The sequence below is a fragment of the Colossoma macropomum genome, unplaced genomic scaffold (assembly GCF_904425465.1).
Source record: "Colossoma macropomum unplaced genomic scaffold, Colossoma_macropomum, whole genome shotgun sequence".
NCBI classification, from domain to species: Eukaryota; Metazoa; Chordata; class Actinopteri; order Characiformes; family Serrasalmidae; genus Colossoma; species Colossoma macropomum.
The window spans coordinates 17,385,165-17,407,196 of NW_023494799.1; the positions used below are offsets into that span (position 1 = coordinate 17,385,165).

At 39.2% G+C, this 22,032-nt stretch overlaps 1 protein-coding gene across 2 annotated transcripts in view; it reads right to left on the bottom strand.

The window, feature by feature from the left end:
* Positions 1–22,032, bottom strand: part of anos1b (anosmin 1b) — a 48,064-nt gene that overhangs the window by 13,450 nt on the left and 12,582 nt on the right. Inside the window, exons 3-6 of one of the 2 annotated variants that reach the window (XM_036587055.1) lie at positions 8,837–8,899; positions 7,005–7,209; positions 6,053–6,237; positions 2,726–2,855 (exon numbers count right to left, since the gene is read on the bottom strand). In XM_036587055.1, coding sequence (XP_036442948.1) covers positions 2,726–2,855; positions 6,053–6,237; positions 7,005–7,209; positions 8,837–8,899 — 583 coding nt within the window. Of the gene's footprint in view, positions 1–2,725; positions 2,856–6,052; positions 6,238–7,004; positions 7,213–8,836; positions 8,900–22,032 lie in introns of both variants that reach the window. The other variant, XM_036587054.1, reaches the window with a different exon arrangement.

A 22,032-nucleotide genomic window follows, 5' to 3' on the forward strand; every position in this document is an offset into this window, starting at 1 on the left:
TCCTTTGTGAGGAGGCTGTAGCTTAGCTAGCTGTGTTACAGGCATCAAGAGGGTGATTAAAATAATACAGGTGTGAATTTGATGAATGATGAATATCATATATATTTTGTCACAAGCCATATATCTTGTAGATAAAATATTTTCAGAATATTTGCAAAAAATTATCAAACTAAGCATGACTATGCAATTTAATATTCCAGTATCAACTAGCAATACAGGAAAACTATAAGGGCTTTGATATATTTAGTAAACCTGCACGAGGCCAACAACATCAAATGCTTGTGAACCTGTAAAAAAAAATTAGAGAGTTACTGAGTGCTGCATTTTAACAACCTCCACGTCCTTCTGTCCTTCTGTTATTCAGCTTTAGTGGATCTTGGCCACATCGGGATTGTTTTCACAAGCCTGCACTGCCACTCAGCAGCCCATGTGTACTAGTATTTGCGGTGGATGAGTCTTAGGTGGGACAAATATGTGATGGATGGAAATTCTGTCTCTTGCTGCTGGGCGGGGTGGGCAAGCCTTCGTTACCACAACACTACTAAGCCAGTGGTATAGAAGTCATGTTGCTCTGAAAGGAGATATAGACACAACAGCCTCAATCTGCTCCTCATTTTAACACGCGTCTCACCCCATCACAATATTTTGGAAAACTGCTAGGCTTACAACATGGAAGTAACAACAGTATTACTGTATTGTCATTGACTTAGTCTAGACCAAATTGTAAGCTTGAAACCACCACTAAGTATGATGCAATGTTCAGCTTTTGACATGAAAATCAGGAAGAAAAGGCTTTTAATTGCATTCACTAATTATGGGTTATTCTAGCCCTCTAGCTTTGAGTACCAGTATGAGCATTTGACTGCTAGTACTTAAGCACTGCCGGAAAACAAATAACTCAACAACAAGCTCCAGGGGTCTAGTGTTTCATCTGAAAAAAATTATCTTGGAGGGCATTCAATCTGATTTGACTTCCAAAGGGCATGGAGAAAAAGTTTGGCTTTGATGTGCAATATCAGCTACTGTAAATGCAGAAAGGCCAGCCTGCTTAAACTGTTACAGCAGTGCGGCTCTAGGGTGGGCTTCTGAGCGTCCCATGTTTGCTCTCCTGGTCCTGCTGCACACAGCCACGCTCAGCATCCTTATGAAAACAAAGGTTTCATTTCATGCTGGGAGGCGGCCCCCGAACAACACACAAGGCCCCGTGGCCTGCTTTAAGGTCGCAAGCCAAAAACTGTCGCTCAGATTTTTCTTCACCGAGTCACATAGCCTCAGAGGGAGAACCTTTCATCTCTGAGTTTCCTTGAGCAATGGCAGCTACACACGTGACTTATGACCTTTAGCATTCTTCATGCACGTCCCATACCCCCCCACTACTCGTATGTCCCGTGGCAATTTGATGAATGTTGCATGTTTTGTGACCCCAAGGGAAATGGAAAGAAAGCCATATGGTGGAAATGCTCTATGTTTTTTATCAACGTTCTCTACGAGGTAACTGTCAATGCATGCTGGCTTTGTCACTAACAGTAACAATAATTTAAGCTTGTCACGTGATAGCGTGTTAATATCGATCTTTGCTGCAGGCTGAAGGGATCAGCTTCTCACAGCTTAACAGCAAGATTACAGCCAAAGTTGTGCTGTGCACAGTTTCAGAAAATGACAGAAATGACCGGCGAAACCAGCAATAAAAATGGCCAAAGGCATCAACAAGGATGAGAAGTACTTTTGACACTCTTATGCTTGTTCCAAGTGCTGGTAATTTTAACAATAAAAAGGGATTTGATTCCAGTCATTACTGGCGATGGACTCGGTGTTACCTCACCCTGCACATTATGATATTTTATACTTGGCGCTCTGATAGCCTTGCTTTTTGAATGTGCCAAATTGAGCACCCCTGTGGTCTAAGACGACCTTCAGAAACACAGTTAGGCCTGAATGTATTAGATAAATTAAGTAAAACAAACACTGGCAGTAAAAACAGTTAGGCACTCTTTCAAAACCGAAATGGCCCCCAAGGGGCAAAACCTGATACTGAGCACTCTCAGTCTTCTCTCCTGTGTATTTGTTTGTGGCATCCATGGAAAAGTTTATTCCAGAGCATTTCTCCTTTTACATCAAAACATGTTTAATATCTGACACGATGTTGACGAACCAAGTACTTAACATGAAAGATGGGGTGCGTGAGAGCTCACTGGGGCAGGATCTCAAAGCTGTGATGATGCACAGGCTGTGGATTCCTTTGTTTTGAGGCAGACCAGTTCTACGAAGGTAGCTCATTCTAGTGTTGCCAAACTGCTGTGGTTTCCAGTTCTCTGTGTGAGTGTTTGCGTGTGCGTCTACAACTGTTCTCACCCTAAACCAAGTTTTTCTTATGTTTATGAGAACATTTATCTTCAACAAAATATCAGTAGAAAAGGGATGTGCGATATGGTGCTCTACTGCACACTGTGTGCATTTGCATATTACCACCAATGAGGTCTTAAAATCCCCAAAACTTACATAGGGGCAGTTTTAAAGAACCCTGACCAACTGCATATTTCAATAAAAAACAAAAGGCTTCCAAATGATACAGATGTCTAAGGTCTTATTTGATTGATTGAAGTGCTGCGCAGTATGTGAAATGCCTTCATGCTATTATGAAGTTATGTTTCTAAAATCTCATCTAGTCCTACAGTAGATGCAAAACAACTTCACTAGGAATTATTTGAAAAGGCCAGCATTTTACCTCGTGTAGAGAAGAAGTGCTTGCTGGGAGTCGTGAAGCCACGAGTGCCCTGACTGTTGACTGCACTGACCCGAAACTGGTACCACCTGTGGGGCCGTACATCCTTGAGCACGGCACGTTCTTCCATGGTCTGGAAGAGGGAGAGAGGTCACAGTAGATTTAATTAAGACAAATCGGTTGAAAGAGCGCCATCATTGCTGCTTACTGATAAGAGCTTCCAGTGACAGGTTGATCTCCTGCAGGGATATCTCTTTATACAGCCTGCTGAAAAGCACCATTTAAATGTTCCCATCCATTAGCAAACAGTTCCTATTGGGAGAAAATGGAGCTGACAATGGACTTTTTGTTTGTCTCTTGGTCATTTAATTAGAAATTCAAGGCCTCAAACAGGAACTGCTGAAATCAGTGGACTAGTTCAGAGTCTGCTAGAGAGCATCCACTAAAGCATACAGTCCATAAGCAAACTAGACACTGTCACATTTTGTGGTTGTTTTGGGGTCTGAACTCTAGCATGTTGGATTTGAAACAATGGGTATGAGTTTACAGTGCAGAAACTTGGGTCTGAGAGTATTTGTGCCCATATCAGGGGAAATGTGTAACCTTTTTTTTACATAGTCCTATTTAATAGGACACTTGGTTGTTTTGTTATTTCTTGCCCTCTGTACATCATGGAGTGACTTTCTCATGCACAAGAGAGCTAACAAAAGGTGCAGAGTTAATTCTAGCTGTGCCATCTGCATCTGTCTGTCAAGATTCTGTTGCCATTGTCTCTCAAAATGAGGGCTAAAGATATGTCAAAGCTAGAGAAGCAAGGTCATCATGAGACTGAACAAGCAGAATGAATCAAACAAAGCCTAAAGCAAGGTGTGTAAAAATCAACCAATACTGAATTATTATGAAGCAAGAATACACTAGTAAGTAGATTTAAATAATTTAAGTAAAAAAAAATAATAATTATGAAAACACTACGGTTAAACAGATAAAGAACACTACCCAGAATGTAGGCATAGATGTATTAAAGACTGACATAAAAATGAAAATACACAGCAAGCAGTGGCATATCTAGGATCTTATGTGCCCCAGTGCAAAAACAATGAATGCAAACATTACAATTAGCCTATGTTTAACATTACAGTAGTTGAGTGGTGTAGGCTAAGCTGTAGACCAACTTGATTGTAAATTAATTTATGAAATAGTGTGGCAGCTCTAGTGAGTAAACAAACAACGGTCCTAGTCTTTTTTTTTGGGAACATGGCTTACAGCAACTTATAACGCTGTTCATTGCTAAATTAGGTTACCCACAAAGCTAGCTAATGCTACGTTTATCAGTGGAAAACAACAAACATTAATGAGTGGTTAAATAGTGTTTAACTTATTCTGCCTGAAAGACAAAGCTCAACAAAGCCAGCTTCTTATTCGCCAGCTTCTTATTTGCCAGCTTCTTATTCGCCGGCTTCTTGTTTGAGTTTTCCTGTTTCATGTTAAATGGTTACAGCAGCAGCCTTAGGCACCAGAATGTAACTGGCGAATATGAAGCCAACTTCAGCCTTGTGCCTAAATAAAACAATAGTTAACATATCTGCGACTCACATGTCGCAGTCGAAGCACTGGAATTTACTAAACCAGAGGGGACATGTAAATCATCGTGAGCCGAACAAGTATCAGCCATGGCTTGGATGGTCCTGCATGTAATCCGGTTAATCAATAAATCCTTTATAATACGAAGGATGTTTATTTGTGTTCGTAACACTCCAGTGTAAAATCCCAAAGTTGCAAGTTTATTTTTAAACTGTCATGTCACGTTATCTGTGGGAGGACTCTTAAATAACTATACATAAAAAGTTTAGAAAGATCTTTGTTTATGTTATGTATTTCTAAAGAAGAAAATAAAGAATTTCGGCCAACATATCAGATATATTGGATTTTTAAATCCTCAAATATCGAAACCGGTATCTGTTATAAAAATAAAATATAAAAATGGTCAGGCTCTATGTGGCAGTGCCATAATCAGCTGTCACTTAAACATTCCAGTGCAAATAACAGAAAGAAAATGTTTCACATGATTGAAGACTGTTCTGTTAATTTGTGTTTGTATGAAATCAGGGGTAAAATGGCTACGCTGGGATTAATAATAAATGCTACAATAAATACATTTTTGTAAGTGAACTCGTTAATTAAATTGATTAGCTACAGTCTGAAAATCAATAACCAGTCTGAAGATGGTGGTGGATTTATTTGATATTTTCTGACAGTAAACCTACAGCAGTAGGCCTAGCAGCCTAGCTAACTGATCAGGTGAGTAGAGAAGGCTAAAGATCGACTGGAGGCTCTGTTGCTGAATCAGTTATTCAGAGGACACTCTCTTTTTCTCTCTCAGCTCCCCCATTCTCTCCTTTTTATCCATTTTGCAAAGTTCTGAACCCAACGCAATGCCAGTAGACAAGCTAAGTATAAGCTAGCTAGCCAGCTAGTTGTACTACACGTCTCTGATTTAATACGGATTATTACACTACGTACACAGTGTATGTGCTTTAAGAATACCAAACGCTGTGTTTTTTGTTGTTGTTATTGTTTTTTTTAACATATTTAATGGCTGTGGCTGAACTGTGCTGTAGTTCATATTTAGCACTAACATTAATGACAAAATGACAAGTCAAACTACCAGTCGGAGAATCCCCCGGTACTCCCGATGGCCAGTCTGAGCCTGGAGTGGACTGTAATGCATTGCTTGTTGTAAGCTGGTTTAAAGGTGTTGAATTACCACATGGCTCCATTACTGAAACACAAAACTACACTGGTTTTACATATTGCTAGCTTGTCTTTTCAAATGTAAGCTGACATTTAGAAGAGACCTAGACTTAACGGCCCGAATATATGGTTTCAAGGAGAGAAACCATATATTCTTGCAGTCAAGTGGTTTGAACAAGAGCTGCTATGTCAGGTTTGCTTGATGGGGTCTCAGTGTAAAGTTCTGGCAGTTTGGCAGCTGACCAGATTTGCAGCACTGGAGGTTTTACAGGCCTAACTGTTCTGCATTATAGATCATAGAGTTCATACTAATGGAGCACTTAAGCATGCGAGTACTCCCTTTATGCAATGCATGGTTAAGATAGAGTATTTACAAGTTTAGTAAGTTCCATTAGCATAGCTGTAAACTCTGTGAAATGTCTGTTCATGCATACACAGAAACAGAGAGTGCTTGAATAGTGTCTCAGCAGGACCAAAGTACAGCCACATACACAGAGAATACAGGTTTCATACCGATCCAGACTGAGAGGATTGTAGCTTTTAGGAAACTCGAACATGAATAGCACGTTGTGCACTTACCATCAGAACAGTGTGCCAGGGTGAAGCATCATCTTCACTGGGATGAATACCATAGTTCCACCTCCTCTGCAGAATATACAGGACTGGCTCAATAGAGACATTAAACTTGGACATCCATGCAACTTCCAGCTGTCCATGCTGGTCCTCTAGAAAGGTCATGTCTTTCCTTGGCTTCAAAGGGACACCTATAAAACAACAAGTGGGAAACAAGTATCAGCCACAGAAAAAACCTTACTGTCCTATTCTGCACAGTAAAAACGTTTGGCAAGCAAGGGTGATGGTAAATCCTATTAATGATGCAAAGTTACAGTTCAAAATAAAAATGGCTCTTTGGAGATGAGAGCATATCGACCCAACGTTTTTCAATGAACACCAACAAACCAAAAGATATTTTGGTATGTTGTTCCTGTTTGTGATTATTAGGAACTTTTGTCCCATTCATTCAATTCTTTTTCAGTACATTCTAAAGGCAACAGCCAAGATTAGAATATTCATGTTTGATGAAGAATGTAGGGTTGTGTGCCCTGGGTTTTAAACCATCAACTCTTAATCTCAGCTAATTACATCTCAGTGAACACAATTCAAAAACACTGGAATGAGGGACTGGACACATGAAGTAATGCATCTAAATGAATTTTAGGGCTGTCACAATCAAACAAACATACTCAATTACTTGATAACTAAAAACAATTCATCAGCAAATTGAAAACAATGTACTTTTTTGAGGAACTGTCAGTGATTACTTTGATAATTCTCCAACTGGTCTCTCTTAGAGAAACAGAGTCTGTCAGACACCCATTCACATGCATTTATATAGCGTTTTAATGTCAATTTAAGTGTCTTTCTAAAGGCCAGGTTTATCTTTTTTCAATTACTAATGAGTAGATTATTCAAGCTACAAATTAATTTATTCCTGCACTGGTGAACTCCACTTTTAGATGGTTTATCATACCTTTGAAAAGGTTGGCAGGGGCTTGACATGTGTGGCCACAGCCATTGGAGCAGCATTTTTTGGAGCCAGAACATTCCCGGTCAGAGCTGCAGCTTTCTACACAGGCCGCCGCGAAGCCTGAGGCCCGCTGAGGAGCGGGGCAGTCGCCCTGCTTCTGCGTCTGCATCGACAGCAGGAACTCAGCACTGGTCAGGCACTCATGGTGCTTCTTTCAGGAGAAAGGGAGAGTGGGACAGAGAGAAAGAGAAAGAGAGAGAGAGAGAGAGAGAGAGAGAGAGAGAGAGAGAGAGCAGGAGATACAGTGGTTAGGAGCAGCCACCCACTTACGCTCCCTGGGTGAGCCACAGCAGACGGAGTTTCTATGTAAGACAGAGCTGTGGTGTTAGCTTGTAATGTCTTGCACGCTCCTGCCCATGCTGGCACTGCATTGCTTCAAGTCTGAAACTCGGCAATCACTCAGCTCTGGTTTTTAAGACACATCTGGTTGCAGGGATCCTGGCCGAGGCCCTCTGGAAACTGTTCATTTACAGAACATCTCCAAGAATTACTTAACTCAACACTTCTCTAGGTTGATGCAAGGCACATGTTGCTTCCATTCGATGAATCACAGAGTTGGGGAAACAACAAAGGACCTCGCTGCTTGTTTCTAATACTGAGTGACTGAAACTTACACCATGGTACTTATTATCCAATGGGCTTAATATACTGCAGCTACACCAAAGTTTAAAACTTTGCAGGGATATTGACTATTGGATTTGAAACACAATTTGAGCAGTTATAATATTTTCTGTGAAGAACAAAGGTTTGAACGTGTGTATTGGACTTATCTAACACACTTCAATTACATTCTTTTCTGTCTTGGGGAACAGCATTTTCTTCTCTCAATACCTCACTGTTCTACAAACATGATTAAAGGACAGTGTAATCATATCTGAAAAAGATGTAATATGAGAGTGATTCAATTTTACATTTCTTTCTGTCATCCACACACATAAATACTCATACATATACAGTGCTCAAGGGACACTTGTGTCATCAGTTTCTCTATTTGTTAATGCATTATGGAACTTGTGCTTTGACTATGTTTATTTACTTAAGTTTTTAATTAATTACCAGGATTATTTTGAGTGTCGGTTAGAAAACCTCATTGTTATTGCTAGTTGTTATTATGTTCTTGATGGATAAATATTTGCTTGTTGGAAATAAATTAAAATGTAATTCTACACTCTTAAAAATAAAAATAGTGTTCTTTGGAGCAGAATCACTTTTAGTTCTATAATGAACCTTTCAACAGATGGACCATTGAATAGACTGATAAATGGTTCTAGGGAAAACCTTCAAGTAGTATAAAACCTTTACACTATGTGGTGGTTGTTCTCGAAACTTTACATTACATAAAATGTTCTTAGTGGGCTCTTGAGTAGCGCAACCCCTCAGCTATGCCATAGCCTTGACAAAACTGTAATAGAATTGGCAGTCTCCAAGCACGTTCAGCCCTTACCCTCCTGGCTTTCACATAATATAAAGTTTCAAAAATCTCCACATTATCTAAGCATTCTACACAACTTAAAGGACCAATAGCCCAGAACCATTAAGGATTCTTTACAGTTAAGCGTGTACTGATCTCCAAACATACATGTCTAACAACACAGTGCTTGGCTCTGTTTGCTGCTGTATCATCTCACATTTGCTGAAGCTTGATGACAGGCACACTCTCTATTTACATCCTATGCCACAATGTGGACAGATGTTCTTCTTTTACTGTTTTTCATTGTCCCAGGTCACCTAAACACACCGGTGATCTGAAATAGATTTTGTGTGGAAAGGCTTACCTCACAGAACTTATGAGACAGGGCTCTTCTTGTTTCCCATAATTCCCTGCATGGTTGTAGGCACTGCAGACAAACAAATAAACAAACCTGAGGATGGCACATAACCTTTTAAAAATGCCACAGCCCCTGAGCTATGAAGACAAAGAACGTTTTGTGCTGAACAGGCCAGACAAAAATGCATCACCAAACAGGGAGCCCTCTGTTACAGTAGTGGATTTTTAATAAGATTTTTGACTATGTGCTATGTAGTTGCTTCCACAAATCCACAGAGATCCCATGCACTAATGTAAACTGTTTGGCTGATGTTATGCATTATACTAACATACACTATTTTAAGAATTACTCAACTTCAAAAATCATAACCACTTCCATTTTATACAGTACCATGAACATAAGGAAGGCAGATATGGCAAAAATATTATGTACACAGTGCTGCAAATGTTGTAGGCACCTAAGGAAATTATAAAAAGCTCTTTATTTCAGCGGTAAGCATTTATTTGCTCAGAAAACACAATATTAGCATGAATAAATGTAATAAATAACAAATAATATTAATACAATAAGTAGCTATTTTATGTGCATAAGTGTGTTCATTTAACCATTTACAAACCTCTTTCCATGGAAGCCCAGCATTATTTGTAGTTATCATACAATATCTAGTTTGGCTTATCAATATTTCAGTAAATTATTTCAGGTGTTTTTCTTTTTAGCTCATGCAATATCAACCACATTTTTGAGAAAAAGCTAATTTTATTGTTATTTTTTTACTGCATTAACGTTTGTTTGCATTTGTTGTAATGTTATATGGTGGTTTTAGGAGCAAAAGTTTGGTTCAGTTTGCTAAGGACTCTGAATGTAGAGGGCAGGACTAGGAACCGCCCCAGCAGACAGTGAGAGAGATGAGAGATGTGAACTAAGTCAGAGAGCTAGCTGTTAGAGACAAAAGCTTTGCAGGAAAATAAAGCACCATGACTTGTGTGAAAGCTGTGTCTCTTGTAATAGCGGTGAATGCTACGTGATTTAATTCAAAAATTCTGAAAATAAAAAAAAAACATTAGAAGGAACAGGAGGGAAAATTACAATCCTGTTTGCAAAACTGTTGGGATGCTGTGCAAAATGCAAATAAAAACAGAATGCAATGATGTGCAAATCATATTCAAACTCTATATTTAATTGAAAACAGAACTGAAATAGAAACAAGGAAAATTTTATTGTTTTTACCATTTTTAATTTGATGCCAACAACACATTTAAAAAACTTGGGACTTTTTTGATAAAGTTATGTAGTGCAAAAAAAAACAAAAACAAAAAAAAAACTGGTAGAACATCTCAAGACTAATTAGCATAACTGGCTAAAGGTCAGTAACATGACTGGGTATAAAAAGTTTATCTCAGAGAGGCTGAGTCTTTCGGAAGTAAGGATGGGCAGGAGTTCACCACTATGTAAAAGACATTGCGAGCAAAAGATTCAGAGAATTGGGAGAAATCTCTGTATGTAAGAGACAAGGCCAAAAACCAATATTGGATGGCCGTGATCTTTGGGCCCTCAGGAACACTTCCGAGAACCACTGGCTGTGAACACAGTTCAGTGCATCCACAAATGAGAGTTAAAACCCTACCATGCAAAGAAGAAATCATATATAAACAGGATTCATAAATGCCACTGCCTTCTCTGGGCCTGATGCCATTTAAGATGGACTGAGGTGAAGTGGAAAAGTGTCCTGTTGTCCAACAATCAAAATTTGAAATTCTTTTTAGAAATCACTGATGCCACATCCTCCGGGCTAATGAAGAGAGGGACCATCCTGCTTATTTTCAGCGCAAAGCTCAAAATCTAGCATCCGTCATGGTATGGGGTGCATTAGTGCACATGGCAAGGGTGAAGTGCACATCTGTGAAGGTACCATTAATGCAGAATAACATGCACAGGTTTTGGAGCAACATATGCTGCCATCCAGATGACATCTTTTTCAGGCAAAGCCTTGCTTATTTCAGCAAGACAGCACCAATCCACATTCTGCACGTATTACAGGAACGTGGCTCCACAGCAAAAGAGTCCAGGTGCTAAACTGACCTGCCTGCAGTCCAGACCTGTCACCTATTGAAAATATTTGATGCATTATGAAATAAAAAATACGACAAAGAAGACCCTAAACTGTTGAGCAGCTGAAATCCTATATCAAGCAAGAATGGGAAAATGTTTCACTTTCAAAACTACAGCAACTGGTCTCCTCAGTTCTCTTGTTAAAAGACAAGATGATACAACACAGTGGCATCAAATTTAAAATGGGTATATATTTCTCAAAAAAAAAAAAAAATCTCAATTTCAACATTTAATATGTTGTCTTTGTACTATTTTCGATTCAATATAAGGTTTAAACGATTTGCACATCGTGTTCTGTTTTTATTTACATTTTGTACAGCGTCTCAACTTTTTGGAAACAGCGTTGTAGTTAAAATAAATGAATAAAATAAGAACAACAGCATAATAGGTGTACATCCAATAAGTTACCTGTTACTATGCAGTTTATGCAGTTAGTATACACTGGTTGTTTTTACAGTAAGGACGCATGATCAGAATCGGCAGATTTTTACTTATATTATTATTTTTTGTATTAGGAACTGGGAATGTGCAAGTATGTTTCAAATGTTCATTTGGCCCACACAGTGTGAGCTTCGGGTAAATAAAAAAGGTCAGTCATATGTCATTTTGGCTGTAAAGAAATCAGAATAGGCCATAAAGATTATGATTGGTGCATCCCTAGTTTGTAGGCTCTCTATTACTGGTCCTTTTATGATAGATGCATTTCTTCAGTGTTCCAGAGGTCCTGATGATATCCATAACATGTTTAGAAAAAGTATACTGCTACATAATTTATCACGATAACAATAACATTGTTACAGTACCCACCCCGACATGGAAGGCACAAGATCTGATACAAAGACTTACCACTGCACTACTATACTACCACTACACTGAGTTCCAGAAACTTTGAATACCTTGTTTCACACTATACTGTAGAAATTCAGCATGCTTTATATAATAGATTACAGACTCACTCTGACAGCAAAGGGTGTGTACAGTAAATGTGTGTTTAGTCTCAGTTCTCCTGTGTTTTCTGCTTTGCGTGGCTCTCCTCTCCCCTTTACTTCAGTCCCCTCTAATTCATCAAACATGTCTGCTCCTAGAGAGCCTAGTTCACAGTCTCACAAGACCAGCCCCTAGTCACTCATGTCTACTCCAGGACAAGCTGGGGAATATTAAGACATCTGTTGTGCGTTATCTGATGGATTATTCCGACATCTGCCACCATCTATTCTCCCCTCGAGAGAAGACAGCTTTCACTTGGCTGAACCCCACAAAGCCCACTCTGCCTTGAAGGGTGGAACGTGTAGAAAAAGCACAAAAACAGACATAGGTGTCATTTTACCACAAAAACAAGCACAACAAAGGTGTAAATTTGATTTATCAGCCACTCATGCTGAGTCCTATCAACATGGTTGCGAAATGAGGGTTGTGAAGCAAGAAAAGAAAGTAAGAATTCTGTCTAAAGAACTGGAAAATATTAAATGGCAATAACTTTGCAGTATTTTCTCTGTTGTTTAATAAAAGTAAAAATCTCACAATAGTGGCAGTACATGTGTTTGGAAATGTATGTGTGTGTGTGTGTGTGTGGATCTGCAGTCTGTTTTACTCTCTTTGGGAGAAAACCCACAAACTTAATCATAAGGATGGTGGTTTCATCCCCACAAGGATAAAAGCACAGAGACATTTTTTTTTTACACAAAACGCAGTTTTCACGTAACGAAGAAGAAGCACACCTTACAGTATCTAAAGTTAGGAATAGGCATACGAAAAGTATTTGTCATGAAAAATTACTTCCTCTATTTATACATATTTGACACAATAAATAGTCTGAGATTCTCAACCACTAAGTGGTTTGAGACAAGGAGAACATGGAAAAACACAAAATACAGTTTTTAAATGAGCATGTTACTCATTGAAGGAATAATGTTTTACAACACCAATATCACTCATGTGAAAAAGTAACTGGGCCCCTAAACTTAATAACTGGTTGTGTCACCTTTAGTAGCAACTACTGCAGCCAAACACTTCCTATGACTGGAAATCAGTATTTCACATCACCGTAAAGGAATTCTGGCCACTCTTCTTTATAGAATTGCTTGATTCAGCTATCTTGGAGTTACTTTACCTAAGCAACTCCAAAACCTTAATTTTGTTTTTTTTGAGACACTGATAGGTGGACTTGCTCTTATGCTTCAAAGTATTGTCTTGCTGCACAACCCATTTGTAATTGAGCTTCAGATCACAGTCTGATTTACTGATGGAGAGAAGAATTCAGGGTTCCATCAAATATAGCAAGTTATCAAGGCCCTGAAGTAGCAAAGCATACACCATTATACTACCACCACCATGTTTCACTGCTGGTATGATGTTCTTATTACGGAATGCTGTGTTAGCTTTATGCCACATGTAACAGGACCCCAGTGCTCCAAAAAGTCATCAAAAGGTCATCTTTTTTTTTTATTAGCAAATGTGAGACGAGTCTTTATGTTCTTGTGGTTGTTGCTATGAACGCTCCTGTGGACATAAGTTTTGCCCAGTCTTTTTCTAATAGCGGAATTATGAACAGTGGCCTTATCTGAGGTGAGCAAGGCCTGCAGTTCCTCAGTTGTTTGTCTGGGTTCTTTTGTGACTTTGTGGATTAGTCATTGCTGTGCTAATAGAGGTATTTTGGTAGGTCAACTACTTCTGGGAAGAATCACCACTGCTCCGAGTTTTCTCTGTTTGGAGCTCATGGCTCTCACTGCGGTTCATTGGAGTCCAGGCTGATGCATCTCCATAACATTTTTTCTCATCTCTTCTGAAAGTTCTTTTTATTGCCACATAATTTGCTGCATTTTGAGACTTTTTAGCCTACTTCACATTGCTGCAAAGGTTGTATTTAAGTGATTCAACAGGGCTGACAACAACTAAGCCTGGGTGTGTCTAGTTCAAGTGATCCTAATTATCAACTAAGTTTGGTTAGTTGGTTGATTGGGTAACTAAGGGGACATTTAATTTTTCCCACAGGAACAGCTGGTTTCGGGTAACTTTTTCCTTCCTTTTGTGTTTATTCAGTTTGTCTTTGTCATTTATTACATTTTGTTTGAAGATCTGAAACAATGAAGTGTGACAAAAAGATAGGCAAAAATAGATATCAGGAGGGAGCAAATACTTTTTCATGGGCTCTGTAGTTGTAGGCATAGAGATATATGTCTACAGAAAAACATGGATCAATGGGGAAAAAAACAAAGATAAGCAAGTAATATATATGTGCCTATGTGAGTAAGCGAGAGTATGTGTAGTGTACGAACATCTGGTTGTACTGCCAAGGCCAGCCTAGCCACTGCATGCACTGCCTCCATCTAACAAACACTGACAAGCTTCGTGGGTCACCTTCACACCCTGCACTTCAAAACGAAAATCACCACCCCCCTCTCTGCAAACGCACCCTGCACTCCAAACACACAACTCCTGCAAGCCATCAATGTGACAACACACTCCTCTGAGGGTGTGGAAAGGGGGCAGGGAAGCCAGTGGTAAAACTCAGTACCAACAAAGACCTATGCAGGAGAGCTGGACTCCATTACTGGAAAAAAAAAATCTGTCTCCTGCTTCCTCCACAGCAGAACTCCCATATCCATCATTTAGACAGGTATGCAGTGCTTAGTCTGACTCTGGCGCAGGTTATCAGTGGCTAATTTCTCTAATACAGGGCACTGACTGGATCATACTACGTGGTGATGGATGGATGACAGACTATATCTGGAAACAGAAGTATAAGCAGGAGGAACCACGTTTAACAACAGTAACATGATTTAGTCTAGACAAATTCTGTTTGCACTAAATGCATATACTCCTCTTTTAGTGATCCTCTACGAGAAACCTTGTTACTGTACATTACATTTAAACTTCTAAATTGCACTCTTGAATGAAACTTATCATTCAAGAAATGATTTAAGTGACTTGCAGCTTTCGTGGCAAGGCCCAGAGGGTTATTACTGAACACAGAGTTTAAACTTGAGTGTTTATACAAAGGCATCCCACAGGGATGGTGAATTGCTTCCTCTGCTGTTCTTCATCGCACTCTCTCTGTCCAGAGAGCTTAGACATGTTCTCTTTCAGAAGAAAGTTGACTCTTTGCCCTTGTCAGGCTGTACTGAGTAGCCTCTGACTGACTGGCCTAGGGGGACCTTTTGCGCCTGCTGAAAACCACTTAATCTTCATTAAGAAAGAGAAAATGCAGATATTTCAGCAAAGGGGAGACAGTTATGACGAAATTACAGGAAATATAAGTATAAATATGTGTAGTATGACTTTTGTGAAGTTGAAGTTTTGAAGTAGAAAAACAGACTAATTATGCTTTTTTTCTTTTACCTTTCAATATTTGGAAAAAGTAACCCCTCACATCCTTTCTGCTACTCACCTTAAATATGTGTAAATATGTGTGGGCAGAACAGGTGTTTATCTAACACTATTGTATTAGCTATTTTCCTCCACAAAGTTTACAAGTCTAGACATTTTACTGACTACATCTAAACTTCACAAACACTTTTATGCTCTTCTTTAACAGGATTTTCCATTGTGGAAATAACTAAGACAACGACTGAATTTGGGCTTCCCACTCCAGCTCCAGCAAATGAGTCCTGAATGTTGTAGTGAAGCCAATCTGGTAGCTTAATGGAATGATAAATACAGACAAGTTGTAATAACTTAAGCCTTCCTGTTTTTTCCTCCTGTCTTCGCTCCTCCATGTCTCTCATTCTCCTCCCGTCTGGTACTGGTGGGGCGAAGCCTTGGAATCCTAACGTGAGAGTCCTGAGGGAGTGTGGTGCCACAGAGCCTCTGTCCAAAATTCCAGAATATCAGTCCTTGCTGTTGTAATCGGAGCTTCTTTCTCAGCACATTGGATGTGTTGGAAATAATGTGGCTAGTGCATGTGAGACTCCCAAGGGCCTCGTCACCAGTATGTTCTTCTGCCTGTGAACTAACTTTGATCCACCTACTGACTGCTGTGGGTAAAGCTCTTCTGGGATACTAGAACTGAACTAATGTGCCAGCCTATAAATCAGAGGAAGGATACAATGCCTTCCCTTAACATCAACACTATAAGGTGAACCAGGTGCATTTCTCATGCTAATATATGTGAAACCAAAGACGCCGCCTAAGGAAGCCATTGCAGTATATCATTCAGTGGTAGGTATGCGCGATGATGTGAGTACAAACGGCACAACAGTAATACAGATACACTGGTGAGCTACAGCAGAAACAATATCAGCATGATCTGGGATGGTCAGAAATGTGTTACTGTTTAAACCTGGCCTCACTGGACAGTAGTCCTCACTGATGATGGATGGGCCGCTTCATGGACCTCAATCCTGAATTTAGACATCTATATGGTGAAATTCGCAACAGTCATAAACCTCCTCTTTCTATCGTCCAACTTTTTCTTTGGTTGTCCTCTTTACCCAGTGGAAGAATGTAAACCTATGGTTTAAGGAAAAAAACGTGTGAGAGAGGTATGGGCTGGAACACATTAATGGCAATATGGAAAATCCTTCACAAAAATAAAAGCCCGGCAGTCACCAGATGGACGAAGCAGCCAAGACAGTGCAGGCCCTATCAAACCCAAACCTTCCATCTGTCTTCACCTCTTACAGACTGGCCTTAATGCACATGGCCAGGACAGACTAGTGACAGGCTGGCCTTAAAATGTATCAACACAATCTACCTTTAAAGAGCAACAGCCCTGTTTGAATCATGCACAGCAATATATTTATCCATGCCTCAAGTAGGGTAAAAAATATACTCTTCATTTCTCTCGTGACCAAATGATGGACCCACATCTACTCACAAAACACTTACTGAATGGCTATACTCTGAAATTTCATCTAGGTTATTGTTTTCTTGAGATTTACTTACCATTGCTCCAAAAATATTGAGTCAGCTTCTCATTACAATGACACAAAGTTGCTCATTGTAGGTTCACTGACTTTCTAGCATTAACATTATGTGTTGGTTATAACAATAATTAGCACTAGTACACACTAGGACTAGTCAACATGGCAGCTAGGTACAGTTAAATCCACGCTTAATTTTTTCTGGCATGTGCACCATTTTATATTTTGAATACTTCAAAACATATCAATTAGCACTTATCAATAACATACTGATTTTTTACTGCTTTGTTTATTTCATGGTTCTGTAAAAATCAGGAGCTCATTTTACAAAGCAGAATTTCTCAGTTAGCCATAAGACAAAAGTCAAGTCTGTTCAATAGAAGGAGAGGTCAGGGGTATTCCTACTGGACAATCTTTACTTTAGGGTTAAGTTAACCAGCCTACTAAGAAATTCTGCTTTAAGAAATACTCTCAGATGACAAATAGGGCTTTTTCCCCACGACTAGGGCAAGACGCCCCTTTACAAGATTTTCTGCTTCTTATGATCCAAGTAATCCCACACACATTCAGTGCTGTTGAGATCTGGACTCGGTGCCCAGTCTATTGTTCTGAGATCACCTGTAGCTTCTTTGTTGGATCACATCTCAGATGTTCAGTTTTGGTGTTCTAGTGTAAAAACTTCGCAAAGTCCTGTGAGTGGTCTCTTACTTTTGCACAGTACTGCACAAATACTGTGAAGTACTGTACAAAAATCTATTTCACAGTAAACAGACATTTTTCTTAATGATAGTGTCCATCTTTTCTTTCCTTATTCACCATCCAATGCTGTAACAGTGAACACCCACTTGCAAAGTACCTAACCTCAGAAAATATGAAAATATAAACTCTGTTTCTATGACTGTAATATTGCACAAATATTTCAAGTAGAGTGTGAGTGAAGTCATTTGCAATGCATATTTGAGAAAATAGGAAGGAATAGGAATAGAAACATTTAAATGCCCATAAGAAAGAGCTTTTTAACATGCTTACATTTCTGGACTATGATTGTGAACAACCTTGACAGAACGATAACTCGTTTGTTCACGAATTGGCTACTACTTCTCAGTAGCTGGTTTCTAAATCAGTAGCAAATGTAGCACTGAATCAGTCTCTTGAACTATGGTGGAATGTGTCGGGATAAAACTTCCTGCGCATGAACCCAAAAAGCACACCGAGCTGGGTTCGTTTATTTGCACTTTTCTTTTGTTTATATTTAGTAGGGGAAACATCCTCATTGATAATACTTTAATCCAGCCTTCTGATCAACTGCAGCAGGCACAAATAGCAGTTTGGAGAAACACAGGCTCTGTAAGCAAACTGGCCTACACCAACAACAAGGGGGATGCCTTAGAGATTTTCCCAGACAAATCCATTGATGCCTGCTTAAATCCCTAAAAGCCAAAGTTTAAATATTAATCAAAACAAAACCGTGACCCTAGCATGGAATCCAAACCTAATAGTAACATTCAGGCATCAAAATGTCTACCACAACACACCAGAAAAACCAGCTTTGTTTTTTCCTCATACCATAACTAGCTTTTGACACCATTTTTAAGGTTCAAACAAAAGTTTTTTCAGCTGCCACTGATCCATTATATAGTATCACTCATTGGCAGGTGTGGTATAAAAACAGAGGCTCCTGGCTCTGTCTTTACTGTGCTGATCTAGGATCAGATTCCCCACAAGTAAAACGCAACTTCAAAGTGACGGTTCACAAATTATTTGATGTTTCAAACATACGCAGATTAGTCAAAACATTATGACCCCCTGTCTACTACGCTGTTGGTATTCTGTGTGCTGCCAAAACAGGCCTCTGAAGGAGCCCTGTGGTACCTTCAAAAGAGGGGGAAAATGGGTGAAGTTACAATTCTACAAGAAAAAGTAAGCAAATTAAAACCACTGTGCATTTGGCTAATTTGGAGATTTTGCTTGGACAAAAAAAAAAGTCTTATACGACGGAGACATGAACTTCCAAGAGAGGTGGAATAAGAGCCTTTGGTCAAAAGAAAACATCATGAAATAGATTTTATCCAAAAAAAATACAAAATACAAGTTCTCAAGCCACAAATCATTTATACTTTATAAAAATTCATAATTTCTAGCTTTTCTTTTAAAATTCTACATGACGTTCAGTAATAACAACATTGCAAAACAGACAACAGGCGCCTGAGTTTTTTTTGAAGGCATTCCAAGCTTATGAAAAGACTAAGGTTCAGTTGTAGTACATGAATGATAATTCGTTCAAACAACTGCATGATCAACAATGGCTCTAAAACAGTCAAATGCAAAGTGTTTTCAATTTTAATTTTTGTATGTAAAAGACAAAATCCACATCAAGTCAACCAAGCACAACTTAGGAAAACTGATTCCCTTTGTATATACTTTGTATATGCATTGTGGCAAAAATGACTTTGCAAATCATCTTGGATGAAGGCACGAACCAAAAATGAATAAATAATACACGGTTCAAAAAAGCACTTCAGCTGAATTCATTCAAGGGAGAAATTTAAAAGGGTTTGTGAAGTGTGCTGGAACAAATAAAAAAAATCTTTCTGAAAACCAGAGCACAACTTTCACAAAGCTTTTGAAACAAGACGGTAACACAGCACAAACAATTCAGACCTGACTCACAACACTGATGAATCTAACCTTGAAATACTAGTCGTTAACACTGGCAAAACGGTACAGAAACAGAGGTGGCTGTTAAAGAAGCAAAGTGTAAAGACATTAATATGCCACAATAATAAAAAGGTCAAGCCGCTCGGGTAACGTGGAAGAAATTAATGCATAGCCACATTTAGTTTTCCTTGGCCAATCTGTCCAAAAAGATGCTAATTTTTGAACAGACTATCTGGGGATCACCTCTTGGCCTCTGTTCTTTTAGCTGAAACATTTTCATTCTACATGAAAAGCATGAAGGGTCAAAGGTTCTGATTTAGAATATTGACACTTAAATTCTCTTTGGTTCCAAATTTACCGTGACAAAAACCACATGTGTAACATCTTTCATTCAGAGTGGGAGCATTGTGAAATTCCACAACTGTCCAGTAAATGTGGGGCTCTGTGTAAATACCTTAAACCCTACCCTAAAAATGCAACTCCCAAACTAATGTGGGACAAGCTGGTCATTACGGTGTCACACAGGGCAACAACTGAAGTGGAAAACACCCATTGCTTACTGCAGTTTAAATCAGCAGTTAGCAGATGAAAACAATTCATGCTGGTCTACTGTGGGAACAGCCTGGGTGTTCTTAAGGTCTGCAAAACATTCCCTGTTGGATAGGACATAAGCATGCGTGTGTGATCTAACTCAGATCAGGTGTCCACGGGCCACACACAACAACTACAGCCAAAGGTTGAGATACTACGGTAGAGGTGCATCAGCATGTCAGTCTTCATAAACCCCAAGACAATGTGCGGTCTTCTAGCAGTACTTCTACAGTTTTAACCATGTTTCAGTACAAAGTAGGTTACCGCAGATGTGCAAAGCAAAAAAATATGTAATTAATTAGATTAAATATTACTACCACAACAATAATAAAAACACTCAGCTAAAAATAGTATATTGAAGACCCAACCAGGCCGAAATAAATGGAATGAGTCCATGGTCAACAGGAAACAACATGAAATAGATGGGTATGAAATATGGGTTCTTGAGGCACAAATCATTTGTATTTTTTCATATAATTCATAATTCATAACTTTTCATTAACAATTATACATGGAATTCAATAATGACAGAGTTGCACAAAAGACAACAGGTACCTGAGCTTTCTGTGAAGTTATTTTAAATTTGTGAATAGACTATGGTTCTGTTGTAGTGCATGAATGACAACTCATGGCAAACAATGGGTCCAATATAGTCAAAGGCCTAGTCATTTCTACTTTCTTTTGTTCATGTAAAAAACAAAGGACACAGCAAAGCACAAGTTTGAAAAACTGATGTCCTTTAAATGTTCAGTAAGAAGTAAAACAATCTGGTTGAATTCTAATTAAGAAATGTATGAATGTTCCAAGAACATAAAAGGCAACTAACCATGTTAGAGTCAGAGGAACCTGGAACATACTGTGTCGTACGACCCCCAGAACTCCAAAAAACATATAGCAAAAAGTACATTTTAGAAAACGTAAAGTTAAGAAATCAACTATAGTTTACCTAATCTCAAATCTCCAACATCAATGAAGACTTCTTTGAGAAATCGACTTTTATATTTTCAAAGAGCTGGGAGACTTTCTGAAAAAAGTAATGAGGTTCTCCGATGACCAAAAAATACACCCATAAAAGTGGAAAATTGCTGGGTCAACAGTGGCCACAGATGCACTGACAGTTTCAAATGGGTTAGAGAAGGGCCAAAACCACACTTAGCTGGAGAGATACCCCAGAGAGATGACCACACAGGGAGTGACCCTCCTCCGTCATCCCTGATGATTCAGCTCAGTGACCATGCCATGGGTCAACCACCATGGCTGCAGCTCACCTGCTGAATGGTGGTGGTAGGGAGGGGGTAGGGGCGGGGGGCAATGTCAGCGCTTGGCTACCTAAACCTAAGCCCGAACGGGGTCAAGGGAAGGGAGAGGGATGTGTATGCAAGGCCTCCAGCTGCTTCTAAGTTCTCCATTAAGACAGAAGGCTCTCAGAAAGAAGGGGTTCAGTGGAGGTTAATCCAGTTCCAGAGCTAGCAAGCTAAATGAGCAGCAATGCCACACTGAAGGGAACATGGTACATCAACTTTCAGCTTCATCCTGGCCAGGTCCTGCCAGGGTCAGTCCTGATAAATAGGACTAGACAAGCACAGAATTATGCCCCTGGAAATGATAAACATAACCTGTAGTTGAAAGAAGTTTGCGTCTAAATTCTTACTTTAGCACTGAACTTTTTGAAGCAGAGAAATACAGATAAAAGTGGCTTCCAAAAGTAAAAGTAAGGTAAGTGTGGCAAATCCTTTAAAATCAAACAATAAATTAGCAAAACGAAGGAAATGCTTGTTGAAAAAACAGCAACATCCTGGTATGGACTTTAAGTGAATAAACAGGGAATAATTTCAAGGGCTCTTTATGAGAAGCTGCTTAGCCCAAGAGGATGTGAAATGGCTCTTGTTATTTTCATAAGAAGCACAACATTTACTTTACCTATTATTGGAAGGACTGTGGGAGAATAACCTCCATCTGAAAGCAATTAGATCAGCTCAAATG